Here is a 17635-nt window from a genome sequence, read left to right as displayed (position 1 = left end):
GCCAGGCCCTCACCACCATCATCTGCTGCCTAGGCCAGTCCACACCTCTGAAGCCACGATGACTGTGGGGCCACCGGCACCTCTGAAGCCAGCCCAAGCCTTCCTTGTGCACTGATTGTCTCAGTATTCATCAGTGACAGAAAGCTGACATCGTGAGAGCGCGAAGCTGGCTGAGCATCCTTGAGCTGGGCACTGTTGTAAAGCATCCAGTCCCTCATGCTGCTGGGAGGGGACCTGAGGGGACACCACGACCTCACCACCCCGTTCTAGCCATTTACCTCAGTGTTACTCGTGCCTGAGATAGGACACACCACCCCATACAGATGAACCCTGACGTTACACGGCATGTGCCTGTCACACTGTGGTAAGGAGGGCCTCACAGCTGCTCCCCGTCCTTCCTCACCACACGCGAGGCTTTGGCTGCTCCCTCCCTCAGCGTCACAGGCTGGGCCAGGCTTCCAGGTCTGCTCGATGCTTCCAGAGGAGGCCGAGCGCATCGAGTGGGACAGGAGCTTCCTGAAGACCAGGGACGCTCCCATCTTGAGATGAACAACATGCGGTGTAAGACGGGGACACGCTTCTGAGCTCAGAGAGGCCCAGCTGTCGGCCTTAGGCCACATAGCTAGGAGAGGTCAACAGTGGCTTAGAGAGTGACCTTTCAGTGTCCTAAGTTAAATGAGACTTTGTCTCTTCATGTCTCTCCACTTTCCCCATGTGACAATTTGAGTTTTAGTATCAAAATATTCTGGATAAAATAAAAACATTAAAACTTGAACAGAAGCTGGGCATGGTGGTGCACGTCTGTAATCCCAGAACTCAGGAGGCAGAGGTAGGAGGATCAGGGTGAGTTCAAGGCCACCCTGAGACTGAATTCCAGGTCAGCCTGGACTAGAGTGAAACCCTACCTCGAAAAACCAAAAAACAAAAAAAAAACCTGTGAACAAAAAGGGTGGTTTAGGCTTCCAGAATCCCCGAATGTGCACAGGGGCGGGGGGCGAGGTTGGGCTGGAGGGGAGTCCACAGATGCTGGGGCTCCTGGGCTGCTCTGTGCCGCTGGGGCCTGCGCATGGGACACGTTGGAGACTCCTGGGACAGGGTCTGAAGCTTGTGGCCTGCCTCAGCAGGTCCTGTACCACTCTGGACGGGAGGGCTAGCGTCAGGGAGGCCCCAGCGGAGCCGCAGACCGTCCTCCCGGGGCCAGTGCAGCCACACCGGAGCCAGAGCCGGAGGGAAAGTTACTTTTAATTAACAGTTAAGAATAGGAGTCGGAAGCCGGGCGTGGTGGCGCACGCCTTTAACTCCAGCACTCGGGAGGCAGAGGTAGGAGGATCACCATGAGTTCAGGCCACCCTGAGACTACATAGTGAATTCCAGGTCAGCCTGAGCTAGTGTGAGACCCTACCTTGAAAAACAAAAACAAAAAACAAAACAAAACAAAAAAAAAGAATAGGAGTCGGGACTCATAAGCCCCTGGAATCTCCTTAGCTTTTGCTGATTGGATTTGATTAAACTTGACCAAAATAACCAGTGTGTGTGTGTGTGTGTGTGTGTGTGTGTGTGTGTGTGTGTGTGTGTGGTGTAGACAGCCTACCCTGACCACTCCTGACATTCAGTAGTGTCCTGGGGCCTGGCCTGCTCCCCACATGCAGAGGTACAAGGGCCACCTGGAACCCAGGTATTTACAGAGGCTTCTGCCCATCACATTGGAGCAAGGTGAGGAGCTTGGTACGGAAAGTGGGTGATCTGCGCCCATGGGGATGGCATTGCCATCTGCTCATCCCTCCCTGTACGGATGTCCAGGGGACCAGGTGTCTTCACCCTTCCTTGATGGACTGTGGGGGCACAGGGTTCACCCCAGAACGGGATCCATGTCTCATCACTGTGCTTGCAGGCTCAGGCCATTGGCTTAGGTGGAGCCGTGTCTTGGAGTCAGAGCCGCCTACTTTGGATTCTGTTACATCAGACCTCAGATGCTCCTTGTGCATCATGAGATGGGATTCACCCATTTGAGACAGGAGTGGGTCTGACCCTAAGGCTTTCTAGCCCTCTGGCCACCCTGAACCTAGGCACCCATGGGGTCCCCAGCACTCCTGTTCAGCATGGTGGCATGACCCCTATTTTCAGACTGAGCCTCACAGTGGGGTTGGGAGGCAGGCTTGGGCTCCTCTGACGCTCTTTCAAGGAGCCCCTGCCCCCACCCCATGGGCACACTTCTGTACCTCCCAGGCCTGCAGTGTGGGCATGAGGCCAGAGCTGTATTCACCTGATTTCTCTGCCCTGGTTCCCGTGGTGTCCACATGGTCCTGAGGCTTTTTTGGGGGGCGAGTTAGGTGGGAATTCCTGCAGGCAAGGAAGCTGTGTGGCCCCTACACTCCACATCTGGACTCTGGCAGGCTGACACAGGGACAAAGATGTAACCCAGAGAGTGTGGTCCTGAGCCTTGGAGCACAGGTGGCCGTGAACTCTGAAGGGTTGTCCCAGGACCCCACAGCGCTGGCGTCTGGTTTAGGGGGAAGGTTTATGTCTGAGTGTAGTGATAAACACCTCTACTCCTTACAGTAGATTTACCTCGGTGGTTTTCGCTCTGGGGGAGGGGAAGGATACCCTCACGAGAATGCGACAGCAAGGCGTGATCAGGCCCAGGGATGGCTCTGCTCACCTGCCAGCTGCCTGCTGAGTGTCCCTGAGCCTCATGACGGCTGAGGTTGGATACAGCTCACGAAGCACCTAGGGGCCAGGCCCTTAAGGATGGGGTGCGGAGGGCTTAGTGTATGCCAGGGGCAGGACTCGCGCGTCAATGTTTCCATAGGCCCAGGGGCAGCGGCTGCATTCTGGGACGGAACTTAGCTCTGCCTGTCTTGCTGGGAGGAAAGCTGCCAACGCCCAAGAGAGTGGCCCCTTTGAGCCATCTGAAGCCCTCCCTGGCCACACCCCCAGCGCTTCCACGCGATGCCAAATTCTCTGCCAGATCCAGGCTGCCCTGCTGTCGTTACTCCGGACCAGTCTGCACACGCAGGACTGAGCATCTCCAGCCACCAGCCGCTCCCCATCTCTCCAGCAGATGGTGCTATGTGCTCGCAGCCCACAGCCTGCTCCAGTCTGGGAAGCGGGGCAGGAGGGGCATGATTCTCACACTGATCTCCTACCTCTTTCCCCTCCTCTTTCTTTAAAAAAAGTTATTTATTTACTTAATGTGTGCGTGCTTGTGTGTGTGTGTGAGAGAGAGATGGGTGAAGAGGGAGAGAATGGGCACGCCAGGGCTTCCAGCCTTTGCAAATGAACTCCAGACGCATGTGCCACCATGTGTATCTGGCTTACATGGATTCTGGAGCATCAACCTGGGCCCTTAGTCTTCGTAGGTAAGCGCCTTAACTACTAAGCCATCTCTCCAGCCCTTCCTTCCCTTTTTGGCAGCCTAGTTTTCAGGTTCAGTTCCAGCTGCTCCCTTTGTGGCTTTGTGACTTAACGCCTGGAGTCTGTACCTTGGCGCAGCCCTGGGTCCTGACCCTTCAGACTCTGCTGGAGAACAAAGCTGATGGAAGCCTGGCTGGAGCCCGATGAGAGGGTGACCTTCTGTGCAGCTGGTGCTGTCCTCTTGCTATTACAGACACCCCTTCCTCCCCCCCAGTAACTTGGTTCTCCCAGGAGAGATCAGTGAGAGAAGCCAGCCACATGGCAGAGGAAGCAAGGAGCCCTGGGTGCTCTAGGAGCCCTTGCTGACCCTCCCCCTGCTCCTCCTGGCCGGTCACCTGCAGCCTACAGTCTCTCCAGGACACTGGGCTGCGCCATGTGCTGCTGGGTCAGCACCCAACAGAGGCCCACAGGGATAGCTTGGGCACAGTAAGGTTCACCCACTCATGGACCTGGGAATCCTGGAAGAGGATGGTGGGCAGAGAGATGACAGAATCCAGGACCCTACTGAGCATCATGTCTTCTGGGCACTGATGATCAGCGTCTCACAGGAGGGGACTCTTGCCTGTGGCATAACTACTCTGTGGGACTCTACAGGAAATGGCAGCCATGTGATTAACACTGGTGTTTCCAGGATATTCCCTCTGGAGTGGGGCAAGATTTGTCCCTTTATGTTCAAAACCCACAGTGAACTTTCTATACCACAGGTGGGTGCATGGAAGGATGTCCTCTGAGTTTCCAGTGGCCAGGGTGGGGCCTAGTCTTGGCCAGTTTTTTGAAAACAAATTCTTATTCATTTATTTGCAAGGGGGGGAGAGAGAGAGAATATGAATGAATGTATGAATATGGGCTTACTAGGGCCTATTTCTGCTGGAAACCAACTCCAGACACATGTACCACACTGTGCATCTGGTTTTACATGAGTACTGTGTAATTCAATCTGAGACAGCAGGCTTTTCAAACACGTGCCTCTAACTGCTGAGCCATCTTCCCAGCCCCTTGACCAGTTTTCTTGCCTGCTGATGGGGCCACAGGGGTCCATCCTCTCTCCACTGTCACTGGGGACCAAGGCAGAAGGATTTCCCTGCTGTACAAGCAGCTGGTCCCTGACCAAAGCCTATCTGGGAATCTCCTAAGCTGGTGCCCACTCACATAGCATCCCAGAGAGTGTGGCATGAACCTGACCATGATCCTTCCATGTGCTCATCTGTCCCTCCATCAGTCACTCCACCAGCCTGTCCATCCATTCCTCACTATCCCTTCTTCCATGCGCCTCACCTTATCTATCCACTCATTCTTCCCCGTGCCCGCCCACTCATCCATGACCCATCCCGCCCCTCATTTCCTCCATCCACTTTTGGCTTCACAAGGGTGTTGGCCATCTCTCCTTGGAGGGCATTGGGTACTCTCCCCTCTCCAGGCCCACCTTCCTGCTGGTGTGTGTGCAATCCCTTTCCTTTCACACCAGAGAGGGCTGGCACTATGTGACCCCTACATCCACCACCTGAACCCCAGCTTTTATTATCCATGAACAGCCCAGCTCCCCCACCGACAGAGATGTAACGGGGGAAGCCAGAGCCGATGCTTGCGTGTCGCGGCTGCAAGGTGCTCACCGTGCTTGTGGTAAATTCCGGAGGGTTGTCGTTCACATCTGTCACCGAGATGATGGCGGTGGCCGTGTTCGAGAGGCCGTAGTTAAGGTTCCCTTCCATGTCTGTGGCCTGGACGATGACTGTGTACTGCTGGACTTTCTGGAGGGGAAGGAGAGTGGGTCAGTATGGGTTCACTGGACAGGGGACACAGCCTTCCTCTGCAGGGCTTGTCCCCAGCATAGTATTGTCTGGAGCTCCCTTGAACTATGGGAACCTGCCCTTCCCTTGCCATGCGTGGTGGGGTGCCAACGGTGTCCCCATCTCAGTGGCCTTCGATGGACATACACCACCTTTGGTACCAAGGTGGAAGAGGGAGGATGGAGGCCACGGGGACCAGCACTGTCCTCGAGGGGGAGGAGCCGGCTGCAAGGCAAGGGGTAGGTTGCAGCTACCTGCTGGGAAGGATGTCACTGGGATGTTTACACTGTACATTTGAAGTGCCGGTCAGAATTTGAGCTGGGGAAAGAGCAAGGGTCTACTTCCCTCTGAGTAGGCGCTAAGACACAGGCTGTTTTGGGTTGAAAATGGAGCCCTGGAGGAGCAGGTGTGAGCTCTGAGAGGCAGGTGAAGAGCAACAGAGTGATGAGTGTGTCAGATACTGAGGGGCCACATGGCCCACCACCCACTCCAAAGCTACGGCACTGAAATCCCTTCACACACCTCTTCTGACCAGATATCACATTCTGCTGGTGTGACAGCCAAGAACAAGCTTGATGGCCAGTTCTGCAGGGACTCTGGCCCGCCTTTCTCTGGTGCCATTGAGGGAGGGAGGGTGCTGGGGAACAAGGTCTAAGATGCCTCCCTGGATCACCTTCCAAACTCCAGCCCCTCTAAGGAAAGGGAAGCCAGTTCCCACCGCATGACTTGGGGAAACGTGCCTGAGTCCATATGCTGGCTCCATACATTAAAAAAAGCAGATGGGCCACCAAACTGCCTCTTCATGTTCACCCATAATACCTACATATATTGTCCTTATTCAACCAACGCATCCATCCGCCCATCCCTCCACCAACCAGCGCATCCTTCCGCCCATCCCGCCACCAACCAACGCATCCTTCCGCCCATCCCGCCACCAACCAACGCATCCTTCTGCCCATCCGCCACCAACCAGCGCATCCTTCCGCCCATCCCGCCACCAACCAACATCCTTCCGCCCATCCCGCCACCAACCAACGCATCCTTCCGCCCATCCCGCCACCAACCAACGCATCCTTCTGCCCATCCGCCACCAACCAGCGCATCCTTCCGCCCATCCCGCCACCAACCAACATCCATCCGCCCATCCCGCCACCAATCAACGCATCCTTCCGCCCATCCCGCCACCAACCAACATCCTTCCGCCCATCCCGCCACCAACCAACGCATCCTTCCGCCCATACCGCCACCAACCAACGCATCCTTCCGCCCATCCCGCCACCAACCAACGCATCCTTCCGCCCATCCCGCCACCAACCAACGCATCCTTCCGCCCATCCCGCCACCAACCAACATCCTTCCGCCCATCCCGCCACCAACCAACATCCTTCCGCCCATCCCGCCACCAATCAACGATCCTTCCGCCCATCCCGCCACCAACCAACATCCTTCCGCCCATCCCGCCACCAACCAACGCATCCTTCCGCCCATACCGCCACCAACCAACGCATCCTTCCGCCCATCCCGCCACCAACCAACGCATCCTTCCGCCCATCCCGCCACCAACCAACGCATCCTTCCGCCCATCCCGCCACCAACCAACATCCTTCCGCCCATCCCGCCACCAACCAACCCATCCTTCCGCCCATCCCGCCACCAACCAACATCCTTCCGCCCATCCCGCCAGCAACCAACGCATCCTTCCGCCCATCCCGCCAGCAACCAACGCATCCATCCGCCCATCCCGCCACCAACCAACATCCTTCCGCCCATCCCGCCACCAACCAACGCATCCTTCCGCCCATCCCGCCACCAACCAACGCATCCATCCGCCCATCCCGCCACCAACCAACGCATCCTTCCGCCCATCCCGCCACCAACCAGTGCATCCTTCCGCCCATCCCGCCACCAACCAACATCCTTCCACCCATCCCGCCACCAATCAACGCATCCTTCCGCCCATCCCGCCACCAACCAACCCATCCTTCCGCCCATCCCATCACCAACCAACGCATCCATCCGCCCATCCCGCCACCAACCAACGCATCCTTCCGCCCATCCCGCCACCAACCAACGCATCCTTCCGCCCATCCCGCCACCAACCAACATCCTTCCGCCCATCCCGCCACCAACCAACGCATCCTTCCACCCATCCCGCCACCAACCAACGCATCCATCCGCCCATCCCGCCACCAACCAACGCATCCTTCCGCCCATCCCGCCACCAACCAGTGCATCCTTCCGCCCATCCCGCCACCAACCAACATCCTTCCGCCCATCCCGCCACCAATCAACGCATCCTTCCGCCCATCCCGCCACCAACCAACCCATCCTTCCGCCCATCCCGTCACCAACCAACGCATCCATCCGCCCATCCCGCCACCAACCAACGCATCCATCCGCCCATCCCGCCACCAACCAACGATCCTTCCGCCCATCCCGCCACCAACCAACGATCCTTCCGCCCATCCCGCCACCAATCAACGCATCCTTCCGCCCATCCCGCCACCAACCAACATCCTTCCGCCCATCCCGCCACCAATCAACGCATCCTTCCGCCCATCCCGCCACCAACCAACGCATCCTTCCGCCCATCCCGCCACCAACCAACATCCTTCCGCCCATCCCGCCACCAACCAACATCCTTCCGCCCATCCCGCCACCAACCAACATCCTTCCGCCCATCCTGCCACCAACCAACGATCCTTCCGCCCATCCTGCCACCAACCAACATCCTTCCGCCCATCCCGCCACCAACCAACATCCTTCCGCCCATCCCGCCACCAATCAACGCATCCTTCCACCCATCCCGCCACCAACCAACATCCTTCCGCCCATCCCGCCACCAACCAACGCATCCTTCCGCCCATCCCGCCACCAACCAGCGCATCCTTCCGCCCATCCCGCCACCAACCAACATCCTTCCGCCCATCCCGCCACCAATCAACGCATCCTTCCGCCCATCCCGCCACCAACCAACATCCATCCGCCCATCCCGCCACCAACCAACGATCCTTCCGCCCATGCCGCCACCAACCAACGCATCCTTCCACCCATCCCGCCACCAACCAACGCATCCATCCGCCCATCCCGCCACCAACCAGCGCATCCTTCCGCCCATCCCTCCACGAACCAACACATCCTTCCGCCCATCCCGCCACCAACCAACGCATCCTTCCGCCCATCCCGCCACCAACCAACGCATCCTTCCGCCCATCCCGCCACCAACCAACATCCTTCCGCCCATCCCGCCACCAATCAACGCATCCTTCCGCCCATCCCGCCACCAACCAACATCCATCCGCCCATCCCGCCACCAACCAACGATCCTTCCGCCCATCCCGCCACCAACCAACATCCTTCCGCCCATCCTGCCACCAATCAACGCATCCTTCCGCCCATCCCGCCACCAACCAACATCCTTCCGCCCATCCCGTCACCGACCAACGCATCCTTCTGCCCATCATCCACCAAGCAACTCATCCTTCTGCCCATCCCTCCCTTATCCTTTTATCTACCTACCCACCTCTCCATCAACCAATCAGTTAATCCATCTTTCCATCCATTTCTTCCTCCATCTATCCTGCTTCCCCTCTCTACCTATCCTATCTTCCCACCCACTCACCCATCATTTCCTTCCTCCCTCTCTTGCTCCCTTCTTCCTTCCATTCATTTCAGGTCTGTTCCTTCCTCTCTCTGCCCCAGGCACAGGCAACCTTGCATCTGGAGATGGATGAATAAAGGGTGGATCCCAACTCTGCCACCTACCGGGGTGCTGTGAGCTGAATAAGTGGAAAGGATTCGAGATGTTCTCTGACATCCTCCCAGAGTGCTGCCCATGGCACAGGCTCTGTGCCTACCTGCTGACCATCTGGGGGTCACAGCAAGAATCAGACTCCCTGTTCTTTTTCTTTCTTTTTTTTTAGAGGTAGGGTCTCACTCTGGCCCAGGCTGACCTGGAATTCACTATGGAGTCTCAGGGTGGTCTCGAACTCACGGCAGTCCTCCTACCTCAGTCTCCGGAGTGCTGGGATTAACGGTGTGCACCACCACGCCCGGCTCTCCCTGTTCTTTTTCACACAGAACTATTTCCTGGGTCCAGGTTCTGCACTCCATGCTCTCAGCCCACACTGCGTGCCTGGTATGTGTGTTAGTTCCGATGTCACATTCGTATCTTGTCTGTCTGTCTTTCTCATTCACCATGTCAGCGGGTCACACACACAGCTGGTGTCTGGGTATATGAGCTAATGCTGCCAGTGAGGGTAGTGACCTCAGACGCTGAGGAGTGACGGGTCAGCCCACAGAAGTGTCTGGACTGATAGGGAGCCTGGGAATTGAGTGGCAAATGAAGTTGGTATAAAATCCTAGCTTACAACAGGTTGGCAAACTATGGCTCATGGGTGGAAGCTGCCCACTGCTGTCGACCCCACTAACTGAAGCTTTATTGGCACCATGGAGGCGCCAGGACTGGCTCTTGCAGGAGAGGGCTTCTGGAAGGGGCACTGTGAGCTAGGGCAGCAGAGACAGGGCTCAGGGTGTGAGATTCATGGAGGCAGTGAGATCTGGAGCTCAGGGTTGGTTGATGGGGAAAGAATACAGAAAATGCCGGCTTGGGGCATGTCTGATCACTGGAGGTCCGTATGAGCTTGTCTTTCCCATTCTACTGGTGAGGCCGAGTCCCTTAAAGGCCAAGCAGTTCCATGGTGCCGTGATAGAGTGAGAAGCTGGGGCTATGTCTCAGGCCCTGTCACAGGTGAAAAGTGACACACCAAAGGTGCCCATAGCGGCACCTTCCAGGATGCCCTGTGCACCTCTTTCTGGGTATGGGATGGTGTGGTGGTTTGAATAGAATAGATGGCCCCCAATATATTCAGTTCTTTATTGTTTGTAGTTTGCATCTGCTGGCTACCTGGCTGGAGGCAATGTCACTGGGTGATCTTAAGGTGTGGTGGTGGGTTTCCGATTTCAGTCTAAAGATATGCAGTGTGCCTAGCTGGAGTTCCTGAAGTGTGCTGTGGCTTTTGACCGTTAGGCTTGTGCTTCTCTCTGTCTGCTTGGGCCTGTGAAGGCAGGCCAGCTTCTTCTGCCATTATGGAACTTCCCCTGGATCTGTAAGCTTCAATAAATCCCTTCCTCCATAACTGTGCTTGGTCTGAAAGTTCATCTCAGTGAACCTGAAACTGTCTGATACAGTTGGTGTTACATTATTGTTAAATACTACTGACCCTTGGCCGTGGCGAGGTTAGAATTTGCCTTCTAAACACATGCGAATGAATGTTCTTCACCCACCTCCTGGACATTGTGGAGCTGCATTAGCAGAAGTCTCTCTCTGAGGAGCTTTAGGATATCAATGAAGCTCTGCTCCCATCCCTCCCGTCAGCCCAGGGAAGACACTTTCCCACCTCTGGCTGTGAGCAGGCCACTCTCACATAGAGGTAGGAAGGGCCTTGTGGCTCTGGGGACTTCTGGTCTCCCAGCTGCAGCTCTGCTTCTGGCCAGGACACCCGGAGATGGGCACAGTACAATAGGGGACACATGTGTGCCAGGAACTCATAGGCTCATGCCATCCCTGCCTCACCTACCTGCAGTACACGGTCCAGCCATCCCTCCCCAAGGTGATGAAAGTGTGTTTTCTGAAAAATGTCTTCCTGTATACTCTAGTGTCTTTGTTGGAAGTCTCAGCTGTGGAGACCTCGGCACATCTTTGCCAGCCTAGAGGCAAGCTGTGCTTTGCTTCCTGCTCTTGGCCTCACCGGACAGCTGCCCTGTGCTTCCTGCTCACATGCACTGGCCCCAGGGACAGCTGCCTTCACTTGTCTCCAAGGTCTGTCCATTGCAGTGTGGCCCTGCCAGACGGGGTCAAGATCCCCATTCCTTGTCATTGTTACCACCTGTGTGGACCTGCCCTGGCTGTCACCCTCACAACACACTGGAAAGAGGGCTGGAGAGAGGGATAAGTGATTAAAGGTTCTTGCTTGCAAAGCCTTCCAGCCAGGGTTCAATGTCCGTGGAAAGGAAGATACACAACGTGGCATGTGTGTCTGGAGACTGCTTGCAGCCACAGGAGGTCCTGGTGCGCCCGTGCTCCTCTCTCTCAAATAAATAAAAAGTATCAAAATATTAAGAAGAAACCACTTTAGGACTCACTTTAGACGCAGGCATATACTATGTGTGTGCACGTGTGTTCATGTGGATGCATGTAGGGGCACACCCATGCAGGTTCCTGCGCACATGTGTATGGTGTCCGTGTAGCCACTAGAGGGCGGGCTGAGCTTGCCTTTGGGCTGCGGGATTGGCCACAGATTGGGGAGGACATTCTGTAGCAGAGGCCTGGCTTTGCCACGGCCTGGGCCTCTGGCCTCTAGGCAGTGTTTGGGCAGCCTTGGGATTGATGGTGGTGACAGCAGCCTGAGCTTCTCAAGCTTCTCGAGGGCTTGTGTTTGGCCAAGTGCACCTTTTTGACCCAAGTTTGTGCTCAGGAGCTGGCCTCATGGTGACAGGAAAGCATCTGCTTTTAGGCATTTGGTCCATGTTTAGCGGGTGCTTGGTGGTCTCTCTGTGGAACCTGTTTCTAGGTCCCAGAGTACATTTCCTTTACTTGAGGCAGGTGGCAGGGGTCCTGAAGGAACAGCAGACAAGACGGCGACTGTGGGGCTCCCGTGCCCTGAGAGCCAAGCGTGCCACACGCATGTAGCAACCTCCAGTGCTCCTGCAGTGGTGGAGGTTCACTGAATCTCGGGAAGGCCACGGCTTCTATCCAGGCGTGCTCAGCAGTCTCCTGGGTCCCCTTGGGCACTCAAGGGCCTGGATTAGGAGGCCTCTGCTGCTATATTGTCCCTCCGCGGGGAGGGAAGGAGGCTCTGGAAGGAAGTAGGTATTGCGTATGTCCAGCCCACTAGGTGCCTGCTACCCCATAGCACCCCCAGTTCCCGCTGCAGAGAACGATGCCAGGCAGCCTGAGAGCTGGTCACACCAGTGCAGTGGAGCCACACTGGGTTCATTAAAAAGTGATTTGACCGTTTTCAAGTTTGAGAGCAGAGAAGAAAACCACAAGCGTCCATTCCGGGGGCTTTCACTCACCTCCCGCGGCGCAGCATGAGAACTGTGCAGAACAGCCATCAATAATGCAGAGGCCGGCCCGGCCCAGCCAGCTTCAAAGCTCCGCATGCTCGGCTGCCTCCCCCGCCCCGTGCCGCTCCCGCCTGGAGGGATGGAGTCTGCCTCACTTGTAGGCTGAAACGTGCCTCCTTCTCACCAGCTCTCTCTGCCTCCAGCAGGAGGCCAGTAAGGGGTGCAAACTGACCTCCACCCCGCCGCACATCCCTTTCCTCTCCAGTGATGCCAGATCCAGTGTCGCCCATCGGCTCTGCCATGGAAGGGTTAGTCTCTGGCCCCTCTGGGATCCGTGCTGGGCTCTGCTGGCTTCCCACAGCTCCTCCTTGGGCACAGAGAGCATTGGGGGGGCCTTACTTCCTGCCCCCACACTGCGCTGCACCTGGCACTTGCCCTGTTCTCTAGAGTTCAGTCGGGGACTTGCAGGATTGGGTACAGTGCAGTGGGGCATGTGGGTGCTGGGAAACCTTGAGTTGCCATGTGATATGCCACCCCTATTTCTGGGTGTGGATTCAAACTCAGCAAGCAGGTGTCCACCAGCGCTCATAGCAGCACTACACCCCAAGGTGCCCAAGTCCCCAGTGGCCCATCCGAGATGCTCGAAAGGTGTATCCACATGGCAGCGTGTCCGTCCTTCAGCCGTGGAAAGGAATGGTGCTCTGACATCGCTGTACTGCGGTGAGCATTACGTTGGTTGGCATGTCCGGTGAACACAGCCAGGCCCAGCCCAGGAGCCTCAGGGCAGACGCCCTGCTCAGGATGAGTGCAGAGTGGCAAGTCCACAAACAGTGGCTCAGGCCTGGGGCCGGCGGGCCAGGAAGGAGTGAGGAACGGTGCCAGGGCTAGCTACAGGGCTTCTTACTGGATGATGAAAATGTCTTGGGGACAGACAGAGGGCCTGGCACAGCCTTATGCTAATACTAAACAACCCTGAACAAAATGTGCTAAGTGGGCCAATTCTATAAGAATACCGAATGCCTCAAGGGCCAGCACAGAGCACATGTGGGCGCTTGAGGACCCGAGGGCTCTGCACCCGCTCTCCTCCCTGAGGTCCCAAGGGCTCTGCACCCGCTCTCCTCCCTGAGGTCCCAAGGGCTCTGCACCCGCTCTCCTCCCTGAGGTCCCGAGGGCTCTGCACCCGCTCTCCTCCCTGAGGTCCCAAGGGCTCTGCACCCGCTCTCCTCCCTGAGGTCCCAAGGGCTCTGCACCCGCTCTCCTCCCTGAGGTCCTGAGGGCTCTGTATCCGCTCTCCTCCTGGCTCCATGGGCTGCTGGAGGCCCCGCACAGGCTTGCCATGGGACTGCAGACACCCTTGCAGTAGGCCAAGCCCCTTCAGGAAGCTTTCTTTCCCTCCTCAGGGAACTGTCTTTGATTCTTGCTCTACTGTGTGCCAGGTGGAGGGACCTGTGTACCCAGCCCACCTGGCCCAGGTAAGTCTCGAGATCCCAGTGGGTGTGGCCTCTTGCGTGAGCACTCTTATCTCTGCTTGTTTCTGAGGTTCCTTGAATGGGGGTGGGTGGGCTGTGTGTACATGAGGACCCCAGACACTGAGGGCTCATCTAAGTGCAGAACTCTGGTCACACAACAGTACCTGGAAGGGTGGCCCGACCCCAGGATGGCCTGTACCTTTGGCAAACCTGCAATGACTGCCCCTGTCCCTGGGATTCAGGCATCCCCAGAGTCCTTCTTACTCCAGGACAGGATCTTGTCCGTGGCCATCAGCTGCTGGCTGCCCAGCCTTCCACACTGCCCTTTATAGCCTGGGGCAGTGACACTCTGCTTGGAACGTTGGGCCTTGAACCATTTAGGGCCTCCCATCTGCCTGGGCCTGATTCCCTGTCTCTGCCTTGCCATTGTGACTTGCAGGGCTCCCCTCAGTCTCTGCCTTCTCCCCCTCCTTCTTCCCCTTCTCTCCCACCAGCTGTGCTTCCGAGCTGCATAAAACCAGAGACGTGGATGCTTCTCAGTGGGATGTGCCGGGTGGGAGGCAGGCAGGCCCCACGCCTGGGCTTGGGCCATCACCGGGGCTGTACTGCTCTCCTCCTCTCAGCCCTGCCCATTCCCTGGCTCTCTCTGTGTCTTGTCTTCTCTGCTAGACACCACACATGGTGGCTGATGGCCAGAGGAGGCAGGGATGTCCCTGGATTTCAGTGTAGGTGGGGACCCGGGAGCCTCCTCGGGTCACAGCTTTGAATGCTCCTTTGAGGCACATCTTGCTCTTACCGCTGCCCCTCCCTCTTTCTGGAGGGTTCCAGCCCTGCTGTGGCTGCTGCTCTGGGGCAGCTTTTCCCAAGTGGGGACGTGTGCACTGTGGGTGCGGCCCAGCATTCTTGCCCTTTGCTCACAGGGTGTCTGGAATACACCCCCCCCAGTGAGGGACATTTGCGGAGAAGCAGGACTCTAAGAGAGGAGGCAAGCAGTAAATAGCTAAAAAAGCTATCACTTCAGATGGTGACAAAGGCTGTGCTGAAAATTGCAGCCAGGATGGACAGAGGATGGCCCGGAGCGGGGTGCTAATTGAAATAGGACCTCTGGTTAGCAAGCTGGGGGTAGGGTGCGACCCGAGACAGAAGCCACAGCTATTGCAAAGGTCCTGGGGCAGGCGTGTGTCCTGTACTCACTCCAGGAAGAGAGGCCAGTGACGATGTGGGGGACAGGATCAAGGGTGGAGAGGGCCTAAAAGCTAGGTCTACATTTGAGTCTGGGGAGGCAGGAAGCCATCTGGATAGGAGGGTCGCAGGGCTGCTGAGCCCGTGTAGGTGGAAGAACAGCTCAGCAAGGATCACTCTGACTGAGCAGCCTTGACCCAGCGCAGGGGCATGGGGCACGGGGCGTGGGACACAGGGTCTAGGGTGTGATGTGGAAACAAAAGCGCATGTGGAAGAATGGGAACAAGGACCCAGCTGGTCTGTGTGTGGAGGAAGCAGGAAGGCCACCAGTCTGCGGAACAGACAGACATGTGTCACCAACATCATAACCCACAGGGGCACCTTTCCATATTCTTCTGCTACATTGTCTTGAGCCCTTAGCGTCTCACCTTCCTTTCCTCACTGCTGACAGGGGTTTAGGAGTCCTCCCGCTGCAGGTAACTGGCAGCGTGCGTGCACAGCGACACGTGGAGCTGGCCTGGCCTGGAGTCCTAAGAGGCCAAGGGGCCGCAGGCACTCTGGCCCAGGCAGCTCATGGCCTCCTGGTCCCTCAAGGGAAGTGCTTCTGGAGACCAGAGCCTCCACTTTTGAAGGGATCTAGAGATTAGGATTTGTGTGCAAAAGCCTCCTGCTTAAATATGGGCCAAGTTCAAAGATAAATAAACAGATACAGCGTCCATCTGCGGCTGAATCTGTTGCTGGATGTCAGTTTGAGACTGGATTGGAGCCACAAGGCACTGCAAGGACGGAGGCCAGCTCTCCTCCGTGACACAGGAACATGGCACTGCTGCAACTGCTCTGCACATGCGTCCTGTGCCGGTCAGAGGAGCTGGCCTCAGCGACGCATGGGGCTGTGTGCCAATAAAGCTTTATTTACAAGGTCTTTGTAGCTTGTACTTGGCCTGTAGGCCATGGCTGGGTGATTCTGGGCTGAACATTGCTCTGTCCTGCCACCTGTCCTCAGGAGCCAGGGTGGACCCTGCACCCCACACCCATCCACCCTGGGAGGGACACAAAGGCCACACTGTGGCTGGCCTGCTTTTCTCAACCGGCCTCTACAGTGGCCTTGCTTTTCATGCAGGCCACCCTTCCACATTCACTCAGGCCCACCCTCTGGGCTTCAGGGCTCACCCCCCACCAAACAGCTGTCATGGCCACGGCATACTTCAAATAAGAAGTTGACAGGGGACTGACCCTGGGCCTCTGCCCTCTGGAGCCCTCTGAGGAAGAGACCAGAGGTGGGAACTAGGTGAGAGCAAGGTGGCGCAAGAGCTCCCTGGGGGTGGTGACGAGCATGGGTGGAAAAGACAGGACAGAGAAGCACAGAGAAGCAGGCAGCCCAGGGGTCCTGCAGGGTTCCTGTCTCAGGTGCAGGTGCTCTCTTGCCATCCCAGCATGCCTCCCCACTCCTTCCAGCTCCTCTGCAGGGCTCCTGTTTGTGAGCTGCCCCTGGTTGTCCAGTGTCCTTTGTCAGCATGGTATGGTCAGTGTGCCACGTTGGAGTCCAGGGTGCGTCTTCCCCACTGCAGAGTGACGTGGCCCAGGGCCCATCCAGACAACAGGGGCACAGTGTGGCTGGGAACCATCATTGGCTGGGCCTGTGCCAGGGCTGTTGCTTACCAGGGTTTGGTTGGTGGCTCCGGGAGTGTCCTGGATGGCTTAGTCTCCAAGTGGAGCTGGTGAGACAGTTGGCAGAGACCGTCACCGTGCTTGTGACTGCTTTCCTGTTCTTCTGAGAGGAAAGTGTAGGCCTTGCTTTCTCTGGGGTGTTTCGTCTTGGCTTGCTGCGGATTACAGGTGAGGGAATTCGGTGCCAGAACGCCCTGGAGACACTGGAAGCCAGGGCTCTTCAAGAAACACTAACCGATGTCCGTGCCAGTGACGTATCATACATTTCTGGACATATCTGGATGCTCCTGGATTTTCTGAACATGTTTGGATATTTTGGATATTTCTGGAAACTTCTAGATGTTTCCTGGGGGCGGTGCTCCTTCATAGCCCTATTTCCAGATGCTCATACGCCACCACACACTTCTCTTCTCTCCTTGAGCTGTTTAACTGCAGAACCCAAGTGATAAGAATTCCTTCCTGGCCAGGGGTGTGGCTCAGTAGTAGAGGACTTGCTTGGCGTGTGTAAGGCCCTGGGGTCAGTTCCCAGCTCAGCAACATCGCCCAGAGAGCAAGGAGCTGCTCTGTCCCTGAAAGGTGCCCACTGAGAAGCTTACTCATTTTTCTACAAAGTTCTGCCCTTTTCCCAGAAAAGGCTGTGCTGAAAATTGACTCTGAGGCCTACAGCAGCAGACAACGTCTCCACCATGAGGCACCCACCCTGAGTCTCTGTTGTTGACTACGGGCCTGGCACGTTCATGGTGGGGCACTCTCCACACGAAGGTGTGGCTGGCACTGCTTGGGGGTGGGTGTGCCTCGGGCAAGTTCTTCTGGGAAGAACAAAAAGGTACAGAAATGGCCCCTGAACTGACAGGGCAGGCACTGGAGGAAGAACCCAAGACCATGAGTGGGGTCCCTCCGAGAAGTCCCATGTTCCCTGTCTTGGCGGGGATCTGGTGACCCTGTGGCTGGGCTGTAGGGTGGGAACTGTTCTGTGCAGTCGCCCCAGCCTGCACCACCTGCTTTCCCACTAGGCACCCCAATGTAGGGGCGCTGTGCAGGCATGCT

General features: G+C 56.9%; 1 protein-coding gene across 1 annotated transcript in view; it reads right to left on the bottom strand.

Annotated features, from left to right (window-relative positions):
- Window positions 1–17635, bottom strand: part of Cdh4 (cadherin 4) — a 512468-nt gene that overhangs the window by 36895 nt on the left and 457938 nt on the right. The window contains exon 8 of the mRNA XM_045156945.1: window positions 5025–5162. Within this exon, the coding sequence (XP_045012880.1) occupies window positions 5025–5162 (138 nt within the window). The remainder of the gene's footprint in view (window positions 1–5024; window positions 5163–17635) is intronic.

Source organism: Jaculus jaculus, chromosome 8, assembly GCF_020740685.1.
Source record: "Jaculus jaculus isolate mJacJac1 chromosome 8, mJacJac1.mat.Y.cur, whole genome shotgun sequence".
In the NCBI taxonomy this organism is placed as follows: domain Eukaryota; kingdom Metazoa; phylum Chordata; class Mammalia; order Rodentia; family Dipodidae; genus Jaculus; species Jaculus jaculus.
The sequence above is the reverse complement of the archived record's forward strand: the minus strand, read 5'-3'. Positions and strand labels throughout refer to the sequence as shown.